Source organism: Eleutherodactylus coqui, chromosome 2 (genome assembly GCF_035609145.1).
Source record: "Eleutherodactylus coqui strain aEleCoq1 chromosome 2, aEleCoq1.hap1, whole genome shotgun sequence".
NCBI lineage: Eukaryota > Metazoa > Chordata > Amphibia > Anura > Eleutherodactylidae > Eleutherodactylus > Eleutherodactylus coqui.
This window is the reverse complement of record NC_089838.1, coordinates 245,091,008-245,107,503: the sequence shown is the minus strand read 5'-3', so window position 1 is coordinate 245,107,503 and position 16,496 is coordinate 245,091,008. Positions and strand designations below refer to the sequence as shown.

Below are 16,496 nucleotides of genomic sequence, written 5' to 3'. Positions count from 1 at the left end.
GTACCAAATCACATGTACATTGTGTAAATAAGAAAGAATTCTAATACTAACAATTAAAATAAAATAATAAAGTTGTGATGGCATAAATCTAAAATCTACTTTACACGTATTAGATTAGTCAGCGCCCTAAGTGTTCCTCAACCCTCATTCTGAGGTCCCACAGCTGAAGTTGGCATAATAGCACTGAAACTACAACTTCTGGTCATCAAAAAAAGTATTTTCTGAAGTTCATCCAGTAAGTTGCTCTGGAGTCCTGACGATCCTCCTTCAGCCAGATGTCTATGTGAGGTAGGATGTGCGGTCCCACAGTGCCATCTGGTGGCACAATCTATGCAGTGACAACATTTCTACTTGAACCATTAAAACTAATAGCAGTTCCTATTTACTATGATGATTGGTGTGATCACGGTTTCTCTTTAATGACATCAGAAAAATAAGAATACAGCCAATTCATTCCTAGCAGTCAGTGTTGTAGTGTAATAATTGTGTATTTGCCAACCTTTGTAGATTGTTCAGGAGTGTCTCGAAGTCCTGAAAGGGCAGTCAAGTCTCCAGAACCAGACACTTCTCCAACACGGATCTCTATTGGTCTCTCAGGAGTTTTCTCATCATGACCTTTGAAACACAGAAGCCAAATGTCACAGGTCCAGCGCTCGACATTCCCCCGAACACAGCCGAAGGGGAGCCATGAGCCCTGTAAGCTATAGGTTGGAGGGGCTCAGTGGGAAAATGTTCACCCCATCATTTTTTTTCATTCCTTTAAGCTAACTGCACACAGGCAAGCTCGATATCAGGCCAAGAAACTCAGCCCAATATCGTGGTTGTCAATGTGTGCTTTACCCCGGTAAAAGGCGATTTTCAGGCAAAAACACCTTGCATCGCTTCTGTGAAATTGCGATCGTCAGACGCATATTTCACGCATGACAGAGAATCACAAGTGTTTCCCATTGATTTCAATGGGAAAGATCACATCGCACTTGCATGCAATGTCTTTTAAGGTCCCATTGAAAACAATGGGCAAGGCTTTCTAAGGGAACGCCAAAAAGAGGAACACGCTGTGACTTGCAGCATTGCTGTGAGGGACAAAAAAAATCGTTCATGTGAATAAGTCCATTCAAAAAAAAAGAATTCATATTTGTGCGAATTTTATGCATCTCAACGCACAAAACTCGCGTGAGATTCTCCCCTGCGTGCAGTACAGTCGCAGCCATACGCTGTCTCCGCTGTTTACAAGATTGGTAAAACGCTCCAAGGAGCCCCGCAGCATGTTACTGATACGGCCGTTGACATGAGGTCTCAGTCAGATTCAAACGAGCGCTGTAGGGTAGCAGTGCCAACCAGAACCACCGTGCCATTAATTGCTTGCCACAGCTAGAATATAAGGGCTAGAGCTACACCCCGCATCTCAGCATCCTAACATTCTAGGTCAGGGGGTGTTCAACTCATTTTCACCAAGGGCCATATCAGCCTTATAGTTGCCTTCAAAAAGCCCCTTGTAGGGGCTCCTGTACACTGGTGAGGGCGATATTGGGCTGTGAATCACGGTCCAATATCACACTTGCAATCCTTGGAAATAGCCTTGCACTACTCCCAGCCGCGGCAGAATATCGCGATGTTCTACTACTGTTTTCAACGCTGCTGCCACCGACCCCATTGGAAACAATAGGCAATAACGCAAAAAGAAAAGAAATGCTGCTATTTTATTTTTTTCACTCCACATCGCAGGAGTGAAAACCTCGCATTGAAAATCATTGGTTTCATAACCATGCATTTTCACTCACTTCTGCATTGCGCTATTTTCTCGCCAGTGTGAAGGAGCCCTAATTGTATAGTGAGGGCTTGTTTACATGAGCGTAATACACAGTGAATAGAACCCATTGATTTCAATGGGTCCATTCACATGAGCTTATTTTTTCACGCGATGTGTAAACACATAAAAAAATATGCGGCCTGACTTATTTTGGTGCCTATTACACATCGCAGTAGGCCTTTGAGGTGGATGGGCTAGTGTCCTCTATTCACTATACTTAGTGAATAGGGGACATGTGTATTTGTGCATTTCAATAAGCCTGTCTGTGGGTTTTTTTGTACGCACAAATATGCAGTGTACAAATAAAAAATGCCGGAGCATCCGAAGAACACGGGCCAATTGGTTACGCCAATATGCAGCATATTTTTACAACTGAAATGCAAGTGTGAATAAGGCGCTGCTCCGACCCGTGTCAGGGCTGGCGCATGTAATGGTTAGCTGCCTGGATAACCCATTATTAAGCACAACTGGCAGGCCACATAAAATGAGGCGGCGGGTCGGATTGAGCCAACAGGTCTTGTACTTGTTATCTGTTCTAGGTGCAATTTTTTTTCTGTGCAGCCCTTGTCTTAAGTCAGGAAGCAGCAGGAAAGGTTGTGCATCGTCAGTTCTATATGTGTGGAAGGGAGGCTGCAGGAACAAAGATGGCAGCCTCCATTTACTGCAGGGGGTAAAGTGCAGGAGCTTTCTTCATGTCGTTACTCCTCCTTTTCCTATCAGGGGGTATTTATGCCTTAGGACTCCCTTTTTGTGGCTCTTTTTGATTTCGGCCATAGGACGGAGAAAGTAACCAGCAGCACATATAAAAACCACACTGTGATTTGTACCCAGTTATGTTTTGATGTAAAGTTGCCTGAAGGTGCGGATAATTGTAAAGTGCTGGGTGGTATTGTCACACTAGGCTTAAGCCAAATGCTGACTTTCTAAAAATATATGAGGATGGAAAGAATATTTTTTATTTTATACTAGAATTCAAAATTTGTGTTTGCAAAATTACCCTGGTAAAGAAGGGGTTAAAGCACTGGGATATTTGAGGATGTTTAAGGTTGTCTTTGAAACATAACAGAAAGGCCTCCTTCACACGACCGGTATGCTTCGTATAATCGCAGGAATGATGAATAGCTGCAATATTTGCGTATTTCATGCCATTCACACGGCCGGCTGCTGCTTTTTCCTAAGAATAATCTAATATCGCTGCCGCCCACGGTTTCTCACGCGAAAGACAATAGAAGGTTCTAACGTTAAAAAACGCATCGCACAAACACTGCAAGTTCGTGCGTTGTGAAAAATCGGACGCTCCAAAGAAAAACATAAGCGAGAAGGGAAAAAAATGCAGAAAGATAGTACATGCTGAGATCTTCAAATCTTGCAACATCACAGGGCAGGAAACATCGCAGATGGAAGCGAAACCATTGAAAAGCATGGGTTTCATAATATTGCATTTTCACTCACTCCCACATCGCTCAAAAAAAAAAAAAAAAAAATAGCGCAGTTTTCTCTCTAGTGTGACGGAGCCCTTAGGTGCATATTTTCCGCTGTGGGGAGGCCGCAGCGAATACGTCACCTGGGAAGGCGACCGAAGGCTTTCGTTCTTATCCTTTAGCAAAACAAAGAAAATGGGATTTGTTACAACTAAAGGCTTGAAACCCAAAACGACCCTAAATGCAGCCCTCATACACATTACTAGATGGAAAATCCGTACCCATGGGCACTCTGTTCTGAAGTACAACACAGAGTGGTTTAACAAAAGTGACGTCAGACGCAAGCTGGGAGCAAAGAGTAGGGGGAGCAGGGGAACATCGGTGTGGCACCGGAGCCGCCGAGGGTTCGGCCAGCGGGGAGCAGCGGTCCCGGTGCGGCAGGAGGCCAGAAAGTGAGGTCCCGACACTGAGCCTGCGCCTGGCGGGTGACGACATTGGCTGCTGACAAGGGCTGATAAGTATATTCTGTGTGTGTAAGTATGTGTCTGTAAGTCAGTGTGATTGTCTGGGAGTGTGTGTGTGACTGAGAGAAAAAAAGTGTGATTAGTCACTCTTCATTACTTCTGTAGGTAAATTTGTAGATCCCACTAGAATATCCTCTATCCTTGACAATGTCGTCCAGTGTGCTACTTGTACAATGTATGCGGTCCTTGATCAGCCGATCGAGGGTGCATACTGTTGCACAAGGTGCGTGCACATCGCACATTTAGAAGCCCAAATCCTGGATCTAAATGAGCAGCTTGCAACACTGAGAGCCATTGACTACATGAAAAAGGAGTTTGCTGCTCACCGAGCAGGCACTCACTGGGATAGATGCGGGAAAGGTCGGTAGTTCGGAAGAGCAGGCAGCTAGCTAGGTGACAGATAGAAGGAGGGGTAAAGGGAAGAGAATCAGAGAGGCTAGTCCTGAACTGGCACAACCCAACAAGTTTTCAAAGTTGGCAGATGAGGGGGACGCCATTACAGATTCAGCACCGCTGCAGCACGACATGCCCTCTGAACGCCAGGGGGATGACTGCTCCAGTGAGATGGGGATGGAGAGCATAGGGCAGACTAGACAGGTCCTAGTGGTGGGGGACTCAATTATAAGGGGGACAGATAGGGCACTCTGCCATAAAGACTTAGATCGTCGAACGGTGTGTTGTCTTCCTGGCTTTCGAGTTTGACACATCATGAATCGGGTTAACAGATTACTGGGAGGGGCTGGTGAGGATCAAGCGGTCATGGTGCACATTGGCACTAATGAACAAATGAGAGGTCAATGGAGGGCCCTCAAAAACAATTTCAGAGACCTAGGATCCATGCTTAGGGCGGGGACCTCCAGGGTGATTTTCTCAGAAATACTACCTGCACTACAAGCCACAATAGAAAGGCAACAGGATCTTAGTGAGGTAAATAAGTGGCTCCAGAGTTGGTGTAGGAAGGAGGGGTTGGGGTTTCTGGAGAACTGGGCTGACTTTGCTGTTAGCTACAGGTTCTATCATAGGGATGGGCTGCATCTCAATGGGGAGGGTGCAGCTATGGTGGGAAGAAGATGGCTAGAAGGCTGGAGGGATGTTTAAACTAGGGACTGGGTGGGGTTGATAGACCGCTATTGCTTCTATTTAAGGACACCATTGAGAGAAGGGTTGTACCACTGGATTGACGCATTGCAAGTATGCTCCCAATATACAAAAAGGGGTCTAAAAGAGAGCCTGGTAACTACAGGCCGGTAAGTCTCACTTCAATAATTGGAAAAATAGTCGAGGGATTTCTGAGAGATGCCATCCTAGATTACCTGAAGGAAAACAGCAGCATAACTCCTTATCAGCATGCGTGCATGAGGGGTTGATCATTTGATCAGCTTCTACGATGAAGTAAGTTCTAGGCCGGACCTGGGACAGTTTATTGATCTTGTATATTTGGATTTTTCTAAAGCATTTGACATCTTGCCACATAATAGGCCAATATATAAAATAAGACAGCTCGGATTGGGTGAAAACGTGTGTATCTGGGTAAAAAAAAAACAAAACACTGTCTCGGAGATAGAAAGCAGAGGGTGGTAATAAATGGTTTGTACTCTGATTGGGCCACCGTTGCTAGTGGGGTGCCACAGGGTTCAGTACTAGGCCCCAGTCTGTTCAATATATTTATTATTGACCTGATAGGACTACACAGTAAAATATCAATATTTGCAGACGGACCTAGATAAGTTGGGGGCTTGGGTTGAAAAATGGCAAATGAAGTTTAATGTGGATAAATGTAAGGTTATGCACATGGGCAAGAGAAACAGATGTCACCAATATACACTAAATGGGCTACTGCTAGTAAAAAGTGATATGGAAAAAGACCTGAGGGTACTAGTTGACTGTAGACTTAATTTGAGCAACCAATGCCAGTCAGATGCTGCAAAAGCAAATAAAGTCTTGAGGTGCATTAAAAGAGGTATAGAGACAAGGGTCGAGAACATTATTCTTCCGCTATATAAGGCACTTGTAAGGCCCCACATGGAATACTGTGTACAGTTCTGGACACCGGTGCTCAGGAAAGATGTTACAGTGATGCAGGGGGTTCAAAGATGGGCAACTAAATTAGTAAACAGAATGAGAAGACTGGAATACCCAGAGAGGCTATCAAAATTAGAATTATTCACCCTAGAAAAAAGACAGTTAAGGGGCGACCAAATAACCATGTATAAGTACATGAGGGGACAATACAAGGATCTCTCCCATGATCTGTTTATACCCAGGATGCGACGGTAACAAGAGGGCATCCGCTATGTCTAGAAGAAAGCAGGTTTCATGACCAACACCGAAAGGGGTTCTTTACTGTAAGAGCAGGGAAACTGTGGAACTCTCTGCCTGAGGACGTGGCGATAACAAAATTGGTAGAGGCGTTTACAGCGCTATGATATTACAGGATATAGACATTAGTTGACCAGTGGGGTTGTTCATCCGAGTCTTGGAGATGGGTAGGAACTCAAATGTTGATCCAGGGATAATTCTGACTGCCTTTATGAAGGCAAGAAGGATTTTTTTTCCTCCAAAGTGAGCTAAATTGGCATCTGCGGTTTTTTTTGCCTTCCTCTGGATCAACAAGACAGGAGTGATGGGGGGGGGGGGGGGGTGTTAAAACAGGCTGAACTAGATGGTCATTGTCTTCATTCAGCCTAACGTACTATGTTACTAGGATGTGCAAAATGCACACTGCAGCTCTGGTGCCTGCTGGGGGGGGGGGGGGGGGCGCACATTGGCGCACACTGGCATTTAATATAGCATGGCATTTTGCTTTTTACATGGCACATGAACTGCGTACAAACATACTGTAGCACACAGAAGTACCGAAACAGAACAACATTACTGCCGTACTATTTTCTTTGCGATTTGGAATTGGCGTACAGCTGTAACCCAGACGTGCACATGAGGCTCCGAGTTCACACCGGTGACAGAACTTCCTTTTTTCCCCACTATTGATCTATTGTGATCCATTAGGATTAGAGATGAGCGAGCATCAAAATGCTCGAGTGCTCGTTACTCGAGTCGAACTTTCAGTGATGCTCGAGAGTTCATTTCGAGTAACGAACGCCATTGAAGTCAATGGGCGACCCGAGCATTTTTGTATATCGCCGATGCTCGCTAAGGTTTTCATTTGTGAAAATCTGGGAAATGCAAGAAAGTGATGGGAACGACACAGAAACGGATAGGGCAGGCGAGGGGCTACATGGTGGGCTGCATCTTAAGTTCCCAGGTCCCACTCTTAAGCCACAATAGTGGCAAGAGTGAGACCCCCCCCCCCCCCCCCCCCCCCCCCCCCCCGCACGGTCAGCGTAAAGATCGTTCTCTTCTGCCACAGCTGTAACAGCTGTGGCAGAGAAGAACGATGTTGGCCCATTGAATTCAATGGAGCCAGCAATACAGCCGGCTCCATAAAAAGCAATGGGCTGCCGGCGATCGCAGGATGAATTGTCGGGAAGGGCTTAAATATATAAGCCCTTCCCTGCAATTCATCCAGAAATGTGTAAAAATAAAAAAAAAAATATATACTCACCTTGTCCCGGCAGACGGAGTTCAGCGCGGCCGGCTGCAGTCCTCCTGAACTGCTCTGAACAGCCGTGAGTAGTATTCAGCAGCCGGGGATTTAAAATCCCCGCCTGCTGAATGAGCTGCCTCTGATTGGTCACAGCCTGACCAATCAGAGGCAGATCTCACTCACACCCTTTCATGAATGGGTGTGAGTGAGACCTGCCTCTGATTGGCTCAGCGCTGAGCCAATCAGGGGCAGGTCTGACTCACACCCCCTTCACACCCACTGCAGGCCGGCCGCGCTGAACTCCGTCTGCCGGGAGCAGGTGAGTATATATATTTTTTTTATTTTTACACATTTCTGGATGAATTGCAGGGAAGGGCTTATATATTTAAGCCCTTCCCGACAATTCATCCTGCGATCGCCGGCAGCCCATTGCTTTCAATGGAGCCAACATCGTTCTGCCAGGACAAGGTGAGTATATATTTTTTTTATTTTTACACATTTCTGGATGAATTGCAGGGAAGCGCTTATATATTTAAGCCCTTTCCGACAATTCATCCTGCGATCGCTGGCAGCCCATTGCTTTCTATGGAGCCGGCTGTATTGCCGGCTCCATTGAATTCAATGGTCAGTGCTCGTTTAATCGAGACGAGTACCGCGTGGTGCTCGTCTCGAGTAACGAGCATCTCGAGCACCCTAAGGGTGCGTTCACACAAGCGCATAAACGGCACGTTTTTGCGACCAAACGTATATACGTGACCATCTGAGGCAATGGTTTCAAATGTATTCGTTCACATGGGCGATTTTACGGCGCGTAAAAACGGCAACCCGCGGAAAAACGGACATACGCGACCGAAATACGTGCCGGCGAATATTCGATGGCTGAAAAGACCGTTTAAAAAGTAGGAACAAACAAAAATACGCTTTCTAGCTCTGGTCGTGATTGTCGAAAAACGTTCTTTCCGGCGATTATACGCTGCGCTCGTGCGAACGTAAATACGCCTACGCTCGTGTGAACGCACCCTAATACTCGAACGAGTATGCTCGCTCATCTCTAATTAGGATCCCTTCCTTGGTTTTAACATGTTTATTAGGTACCCAGTCTTCTACGATCCAGAACAGCACCAGATTGTGCTTCACCATTATGAAGGCCCATTACACGTGGAAAGCCAACGACCATGGACACAGAATGTGAAAATAGTATATTATTAATACATATGTGAGAAAACAGGACCAAATAAAAAGGATTATGCTGAACAACGATCTGTGCCACAACGTCTGGCCTGGTGTCCGACGGGCTGGTGGAACAAGACTAAAAACATTTTCTTACCACAATTACAACTTTGAAATTAATTCTAAAAATAAGAAAACCCTCCAATGAAATAACGGATCAGGTTATACAGGAGTCATGAAGAACTGTGGAAGCTTCCAGTCTGTCCGTCACACTAGAGCGCCCTGCCGGCTTGTAACTAGCCTGGAGCGTTCAGCTGTAGCACCAGCAGATTACTCATTCGCCCTGATGTTACCGCTGTCTGTATATTAACTATCTACTATGTGTATCCTTTGCCACGACGCAGCTTTAGAGCTACTGAAGGCCCTATTGATTTCAGGAGTAGTACGCACTAAAGAGGCATGTATCATCCGTATTTACTGGACTCCACTGACTTTAAGGGGTATTTTGGTCCATAATATAGAACAAAATAAGAAATGCTACGTTTTTACCATGTGCGTTAATACAGGCATGAAAAAAAAACACATGACTGAATACCCCAATGCAAACTCAAGTGTATTTCAGCTCTCCATATTGTGCATATAATTGAGAGCCCAAATACGCCCATGTGAATGAGGCTTTATGCGAGGACGACAGTGAACCTTCCAACGGGCATCCTACAATCCAGAATGTCTGACACTCCAGGACAGAAAACAATTCAACATGGAATTCCTTAACACTGGATTGAGAAAACTGAAAAGAGTTAGAAGCGGTGCTTATAGATTTTATAATAAAGTGGTTTTCAAGGCATACGAAATTCCCAGGATAGGTCACCATATCAGAGCAACGCAGGTTCGCGGTAGATCAGCTGTTTCACAGAACGAGCGCTGTGGCCTCTTCTCAGTCCAGTGCTGTCAAGTTCATTCATCACGGGGTACAAGAGCAGTTCAGGTGAATGGGATTGAGCTGCTATACCATGTACGGCCACTATCTAATGTACAGCACTGTTTACCGTATGCAGCGAAGAGGCCACAGCGCTTGCCTAAGTGCTGTGGTCTCTTCAGACAGCTTATCAAAGGGCACCCCAGTGACTGGATATTCATGACCTATCCTGATAGATCATCAATATTTTAGCCCCAGAAAACCCCTTTAACAAGCTAAACCTGCAGTTACCCATAGCACCTAATCACATCCTTCATATACTAACTGGCATAAAAAAATAATTAGAGCGGTTGTCCAACTGGTTGCCACATGGAACTGCTTTATACATCTGCCCATCTATGTCTCCCATAGCTAAACCAGAGGAGAGACTAGTAATACATGGTGGACAGAGCATTAGCTGGTCGTCCATGTTTTGGCTTGATGTAATGAGTATATGTATGAGAGTGTAGCAGTGAATGTTATGTGGAGAGGACTTGGGCTTATGACAATCAGCAGGGCTGGAAGGTGTCATATGTTTAGGCCATCATTTCGTCATACAACAGAGAAGGATTAGCCCCTGATGGTGTGTAGGAGGTGGTCTACACACAGCAGACCCTCCATGCTGAGTAATTTATCTGTTCACATCTTCTGCAGTTAGAAAAGAAAAAAAGAAAGGATTTAAAAAAAAAAAAAAAAAAGGTTGTCCTCAAGAGTCTGAGCAGCCGGCATCATGTCATAAGTCTTCCTTGGTGGCGGACGCTCTGTTTGTCTCACTGGAGGCCTGAGACTTCTTGCTGTCACTTTTCTTTTTCTCCGGTTTGCTCATGTTTTTGGCTTTTGCACTGCCATCTCCCTTTTTTCCTGGGTAGACCTGTCCTTCCAGAGTCACATCGGCACACCGGTCCTGGTTCACGAGGAAGTCCTTCACCTCCCAGGCGTAGCCACCATCACGCAGCATGAAGATCGCCCGGTTTGGTCCCACAATAAACCTAGAGTGAACCAAAGAAATCATTTACAAACTCACTGCAATCAGAACCCAAAACTGGGACTGAAAACCAGGCCATACTGTCATCCCGCTTACAAGACAAAACCCACATTTGTCAGACGGTGTTAGCGATGGTGGGTGCCACCAAAATGCAATCACAAGAGCACCGAGGAGGGCGGAATGTCCATATAGTGTGTATCCTTCTGATAGGCCACCCGTGTATGATGGGTTTGGAGCTGGAAGGCTGCAGACTCTTCATTCTTTCATCAAAGCACAGCAAGGTAGAAATAAGTGTGGCCGAGGCTAATAGTGCCAGGCACACCACATACGTGGCCACCCTAATTACTATGTATAAATATATCAGCGGACAATACTGAGATCTCTGCCATCATCTATTTATACCCAGGACTGTGACAAGGGGGCACCCTCTACGTCTAGATGAAAGAAGGTTTCTACACCGACATAGAAGGGGGTTCTTTACTGTAAGAGTAGTGAGACTATGGAACTCTCTGCCTGAGGACGTGGTGATGGCAAACTCACTAAGAGAGCTAAAGGGGCTTGAATGTCTTTTTTGAGTGTAAAAATATTACATGTTAGAGTCACTAATTACTTCAGAAGGCTCGGCGATCCGGGGATTATTCCAATTGCCAGATTGGAATTGAGAAGGAATTTATTTTCCTTTTAATTGTTTAATTGATTTTTTTTTTTCTTTTTCTGGATCAACATTGGTGTGGGGGGGGGGAAGTTATAGGCTGAGGCCGGCTGCACACGGCCGTGACGGGCTCCGCCGCGGAATATTCCGCAGCGAAGCCCGTCACGGCGCCCCCCAGAGACCCCATACTTACCAGCGGATCCGGCGTTCTGGGTCCCGCATGACGCTTCCTCGCCCACCGCCGCGTCACATGAACGATGAAAGACGCGCATGACGCGGTGGCGGTAGGCGGGGAAGCGTTTTCACGCTATCTTCCGCTGTGCTACAGCGGGAGATAGCGTGAACGGACAGCTTCCATTGACTGCAATGGAAGCCGTCCGCGCGTACACCCGCAGCAAATAGAGCATGCCGTGGGTGAGGACGGGAGATTTCACGGTGCGGAATTCTGCACCGTGTGCCCTGAGCTGTTAGGTTCCATAGTACCTAATAGCTGCGGGCAACGCAGCGGATTTTCGCCGCGAATTACGTGGCGGAAATCTGTTCGTGGGAAGGAGGCCTGAACTGGATGAACATATGTTTGTTTTTTTCCACCTTACATACTATGATAGAACTATATATGCACCATTGGGGAATGACAGCACCCTGTCTGATACCAGCCTAGACCAATCTGAAAACACGAGTAAAATATCAAGTGACCATAAAAACCTGACAAACTGACCAACCCACTTCACCTCTGAAAATATCATTTCCCTTTAACCCCTCCCCGCTCCACGACGTACATTTACATCCTGGAGCATCGGGGTATATATGCAGAGAGGTCGCAGGGCGATCTCTGCATACAGCACGGGCGTCAGCTGTTTACTACAGCTGACATCCGCGATCGGCTGTTCGCAGCTATTAACCCTTTAAATGCCACTGTCAATTCTGACAGCGGCATTTAAAGCCCCCGAACGCTGTTCGGGGGGTCCCGTACGGCCCCCCAGCGGTGAGATCGGGGGGAACTGTGCAGGTGTCATGGCTGTCAGGCCCCAGGGCTGCCTTGAGAGACTGCCTATCAAGACATCCCCGTGGGGTGGCTTGATAGGCTGCCTGCCAGAATGCAGTATGACGTAATGCTATAGCATTGCATTACATCACACTGCAGGAGCGATCAAAGTATTGCATATTGTACTCCCCCAGGGGACTTAAAAGTAAAGTAAAAAAAAGAGCAATAAAGTTTTTTTTAATTATTAAAAAAAAAAAAAAAAAAGTGTAATAAAGGTTTAAAGGGGTTGTCCCGCGAAAGCAAGTGGTGTTATACACTTCTGTATGGCCATATTAATGCACATCGTGCATTAATTATGAGCCATACAGAACTTATTCACTTACCTGTTCCGTTGCTAGCGTCCTCGTCTCCATGGTTCCGTCTAATTTCAGCGTCTAATCGCCCGATTAGACGCGCTTGCGCAGTCCGGTCTTCTCCCTGGTGAATGGGGCTGCTCGTGCCGGAGAGCTGGTCCTCGTAGCTCCGCCCTGTCATGTCTGCAGATTCCAGCCAATCAGAGCCCACGGTGCACCATGGGAGAAGACCCGCGGTGCATCGTGGGTGAAGATCCCGGCGGCCATCTTGGTAAGGTAAGTAAGAAGTCGCCGCAGCGCGGGGATTCGGGTAAGTACTAAACCTTTTTTTTTTTAACCCATCCCTTGGGTTTGTCTCGCGCCGAACGGGGGGCCTATTGAATAAAAAAAAAACCCGTTTCGGCGCGGGACTACCCCTTTAAATCACCACCGTTTTGCCATATCTATGGGTAATTAAAAAGTCTAAATAATAAAATAAAGATACATATTTGGTATCGCCGCGTCCGTAAGAGTCCGATCTATCAAAATAGCGCATTATTTACCCCGCACAGTGAACGTCGTCCGGAAAAAAACCCAAAAAACGCCAGAAATGCATTTTTAGTCACCCTGTCTCCCAGAAAAAAACGCAATAAAAAGCGATCAAGAAGTATGTATTCTGAATTGGTACTATCGGAAACTATCGGACATCCTGCAAAAAAATGAGCCATCGCTGAACTACCGTCGACGGAAAAATAAAAAAAGTTATTGCACTCACAAAATGACTGCAGAAAATAATTGAAAAAAATTAAAGGTCTTTGAAAAAAAAAAAAAAAAAGCCTATACAAGTTTGGTATCATAGCAATCGTACTGACCCATAGAATAAAGTTATCATGTCGCTTTTGTTGCAGTTTGTGCGCCGTAGAAACAAGACACGTTGAAAGATGGCGGAATATCTTTTTTTGAGTCGGGAGTATTAGAGTCCTCATCTAGAGCCTCTCTACTCTTCCAATTACCTCTGAATGTCATAGTTGGCATTGAACAGGCTGCCCTGCCACAAGCTGGTGATCTCTTCCGTTTCCTTCTCTGTTGGGTTTCCAGAAACAGTCGCAAAGATCATTATGGTCTTGCCCTTCTTGGTCATCTGCAAGATGCTCTCTGGCTTCGTAGGATCGAGCTTGGAGAAGTCTACGGGGGCAGCCTTCCTCTTGTGTTCGGGAAGGTCGCCTTCTTCTATGTCATCATCTTCCTGAGGAAGAAGAGAGGAGAACTAGATGTAGCACTAATTCATATTATAATATTACATTGGTGCTCTGTTCAGCGAATCAAACTGCCCCAGGATGTAAAGGGTGAATGAAGACGCCATCTGCACCCCCTATGGTCCTTTCCCCCAGGCTGCTGATCGGGCAGAGTCTTCCTCCAAATACTAGTGCCCAACAATCAGGCCGTGTAAATAATGTAGTTGCCCCTCATTGGCTGGCCGGTTTATTAATGCCAGCACACAACTGCTTGCTGACTGGCGGTACACCTCCCCATGTGACCAGTGAGACGTACCACCAGCCCACGGGGGTGAACCCTCATATTATAGCAGTAGTCTGTCCCCATGAGCCGATTCTTGACCTGCGTGAAAGGGGGTGAAGCGACTGACAGACATGCGTGCCACTCGTTACAGCAGGCCGAGCGCCATAAGTGTCCTCATTCACTGATAGTAACCCATTATGGTGAGAGTCCTTGTGTTCGTGAGGATTTCCCCCCCACTATGTTATCCGCCATGTACTGATCATGGGGGTCCCACAGCACCTCCGATCCATGCGGTTCACATTAAAAGGGGGCTTTCAAAATAAAACTATACTGATTGCCTCCTAGCCGGCGTCCACGGCTCCTGAGGGTCAGCTGTCCTAAGGGGCCGCAGCCTGGCTCTTCTCAGGCGGTTGACATCACCTTCCTCAGTCCTAGTCAACCGAATGGGACTAAACTGCAATACCAAGCACAGCCACTACACAGTATACAGCGCTGCACCCGCTATGGACTACAGCTGATCCGCACGGATGCTGAGCAGCTGACCCCCAACAATTAACTATAGAGGAGCCCTCGTGAGGACAGGCCATCACCTAAAGTGACATCCCCGGGCGGGCAGGACGTTACCTCCCACTGCTCCAGCAGCCGCGCCATGTCGGCGTCATTGTAATCTCGGATGTCTTTCTTCTTCCTCGGCTTCTCCTCAGCGGCCGCCGTGAGACTCAGAAGCAGCAGACAAACACACAGCTTGCTCACGCTGAGCGCCGCCATGACTGCTCGCACACAGCGCGCATGCGCACTCTACGAACGTCGTTACCACATACTACTAAGTGGAGGGGCAAGGGGGCTACCTCTAGCGCTGATTGGCTGAATTCTAATTTGAGGACCCAATAGATGATCGCCGTCTGTTCTCTCCTCTGATTGGTGGCTCTTGGAGAGCTGTGGCAGCCATGCTTTTTTGGGGCATTTTTTTGTTTTATCCCACTTCTATTACTTCAGCTGGTGAGAACTGCTGGACGCTTCACTGCATAGTGATACGTAAGCACTAACGGCTATTAATGTGTCAGTTATACATTACTGCTGGGGTAATGTAGCAGCCACAGAGTAGTGTCAGGCAGAAGGTCTTGTAGTAAATGACATCATTCCTTTCCAGGAGTCTATAGGAAAAAGGGGAGATCTCCCAACTCCTGGAAGAGCCAGCAAGTAAGCGTTTTTGTGCACACCTGAGTGCCGCATATCTGCGGAATGATCTATGCTTCTTTTTTGCGTGTTTGTCAGCGTATATTTAGCTGTTTTTTTTCCCCCTGTGTTCCAAAAAAGCACCGATGGTTCCAACCATTGAAATGGCTAATTAGTCTAATGAGTTCCAGATATGTTCTTTTCCTGCACAATTATGCTGGGTTTCATACATCTCCCTGTGTATTGCTCGCACGTTTATGTATCCCCAATGACTTCTAGGGGGGCTTTTGGTGCTCAAATACACAGGAAAATAGAGCGTGCTGCTTTTTTTTTTTTTTTCCGCAACTGCATTGCAATCAATTGGTGCGACCCACTGCGTATACGCCTTTGTGAAACGGGCCTTATGGTAGTTTGAGGGTGCGTTCACACGAGCGCATAAAGGGCGCGTTTTTGCGCCCAATCGTATATACGTGACCATCTGAGGCGTTGGTTTCGAATGTATTCGTTCGCATGGGCGATTTTACGGCGCGTACAAAACGGCAACCCGGAAAAAAAACGGAACATACGCGACCGAAATGCGCGCCAACGCATATTCAATGGCCGAAAAGATAGTTTGCAAAGTAGGAACAAACGATAATACGCTTTCTAGCTCTGGTCATGATCGCCGAAAAACGTTCTTTCCGGCGATTATACGCTGTGGACGTGCGAACGTAAATACGCCTACGCTTGTGTGAATGCACCCTTACACAGGTGTTGCTCTATGCCCAAGATAACGAGTGCCGATCACCTGCATATCGATTGGCGCTGCTTTAATTTTCTGTTACAGCGGCGAAGAATCAGTTTATGGGGGTGAACTATCACAGGTATCATCATTTTTGCCCATAGATCTACGGATGATCCTTTGGACGGGGAGCTGAACAGGCGATCAGCCAGCATTATTCTGCTCAGTGAAACCGGACGATCAGCTGATGAACTAGTGTTTGCTCATTCATCAGCTGATCATTAGTTAAACAGCCTGATTGTTGGGCAAACGGGTGTTCTGAGAACAATTCCCGCGCCGCCAGGTCTGCTGCAAGGCATTCTGAAACTCATCATGAAACTTGCTTCCATTCCTGCCATCAGGACGCTGAATACCTGGTTCATATGGCTAAATCTGCACTCCCTGGAAGCCCCCGCGGGGGTCATGAAGTAGGTAGCAGCCTATCGGCGTTATAGATTGTTACACACCCAAAGGGCTCCTGACAAGTATAGGAGTATGAAGTGACATGGGAAGGATTTTAGCAAGTGTTGCCACATTTAAAGGGGTTGTCCAAGTTAAGGAAACCCGTTAACGGGTCCCCTATGCATTCAAATAACAAATCACAAGTTACTTAACTCTCCCTGCTCCCCCGTTCATCCTTCGCCACTGGCTCTGATCTCCC

The 16,496-nt window shown here is 46.6% G+C and overlaps 1 protein-coding gene across 1 annotated transcript; it reads right to left on the bottom strand.

The window, feature by feature from the left end:
• Nucleotides 1-8,483: 8,483 nt before the first annotated feature.
• Nucleotides 8,484-14,704, bottom strand: MESD (mesoderm development LRP chaperone). Its single transcript, XM_066592776.1, has 3 exons — nt 14,524-14,704; nt 13,395-13,627; nt 8,484-10,416 (listed from the first exon to the last, which is right to left on the bottom strand). The coding sequence occupies exons 1-3, from the start codon at nt 14,665-14,667 to the stop codon at nt 10,161-10,163; spliced, it is 633 nt and encodes a 210-aa protein (XP_066448873.1). The 5' UTR covers nt 14,668-14,704; the 3' UTR covers nt 8,484-10,160.
• Nucleotides 14,705-16,496: the final 1,792 nt, after the last annotated feature.

What these genes read in the sequence shown, in the direction of transcription:
- MESD (XM_066592776.1), bottom strand. Translation starts at nt 14,667, where the DNA reads ATGGCGGCGCTCAGCGTGAGCAAGCTGTGTGTTTGTCTGCTGCTTCTG. An exon ending in GGCTGCTGGAGCAGTGGGAG is followed by an intron (nt 13,628 to 14,523) that starts GTAACGTCCTGC and finishes CTTCTTCCTCAG; the next exon opens with GAAGATGATGACATAGAAGA. An exon ending in GCCAACTATGACATTCAGAG is followed by an intron (nt 10,417 to 13,394) that starts GTAATTGGAAGA and finishes GGTTCACTCTAG; the next exon opens with GTTTATTGTGGGACCAAACC.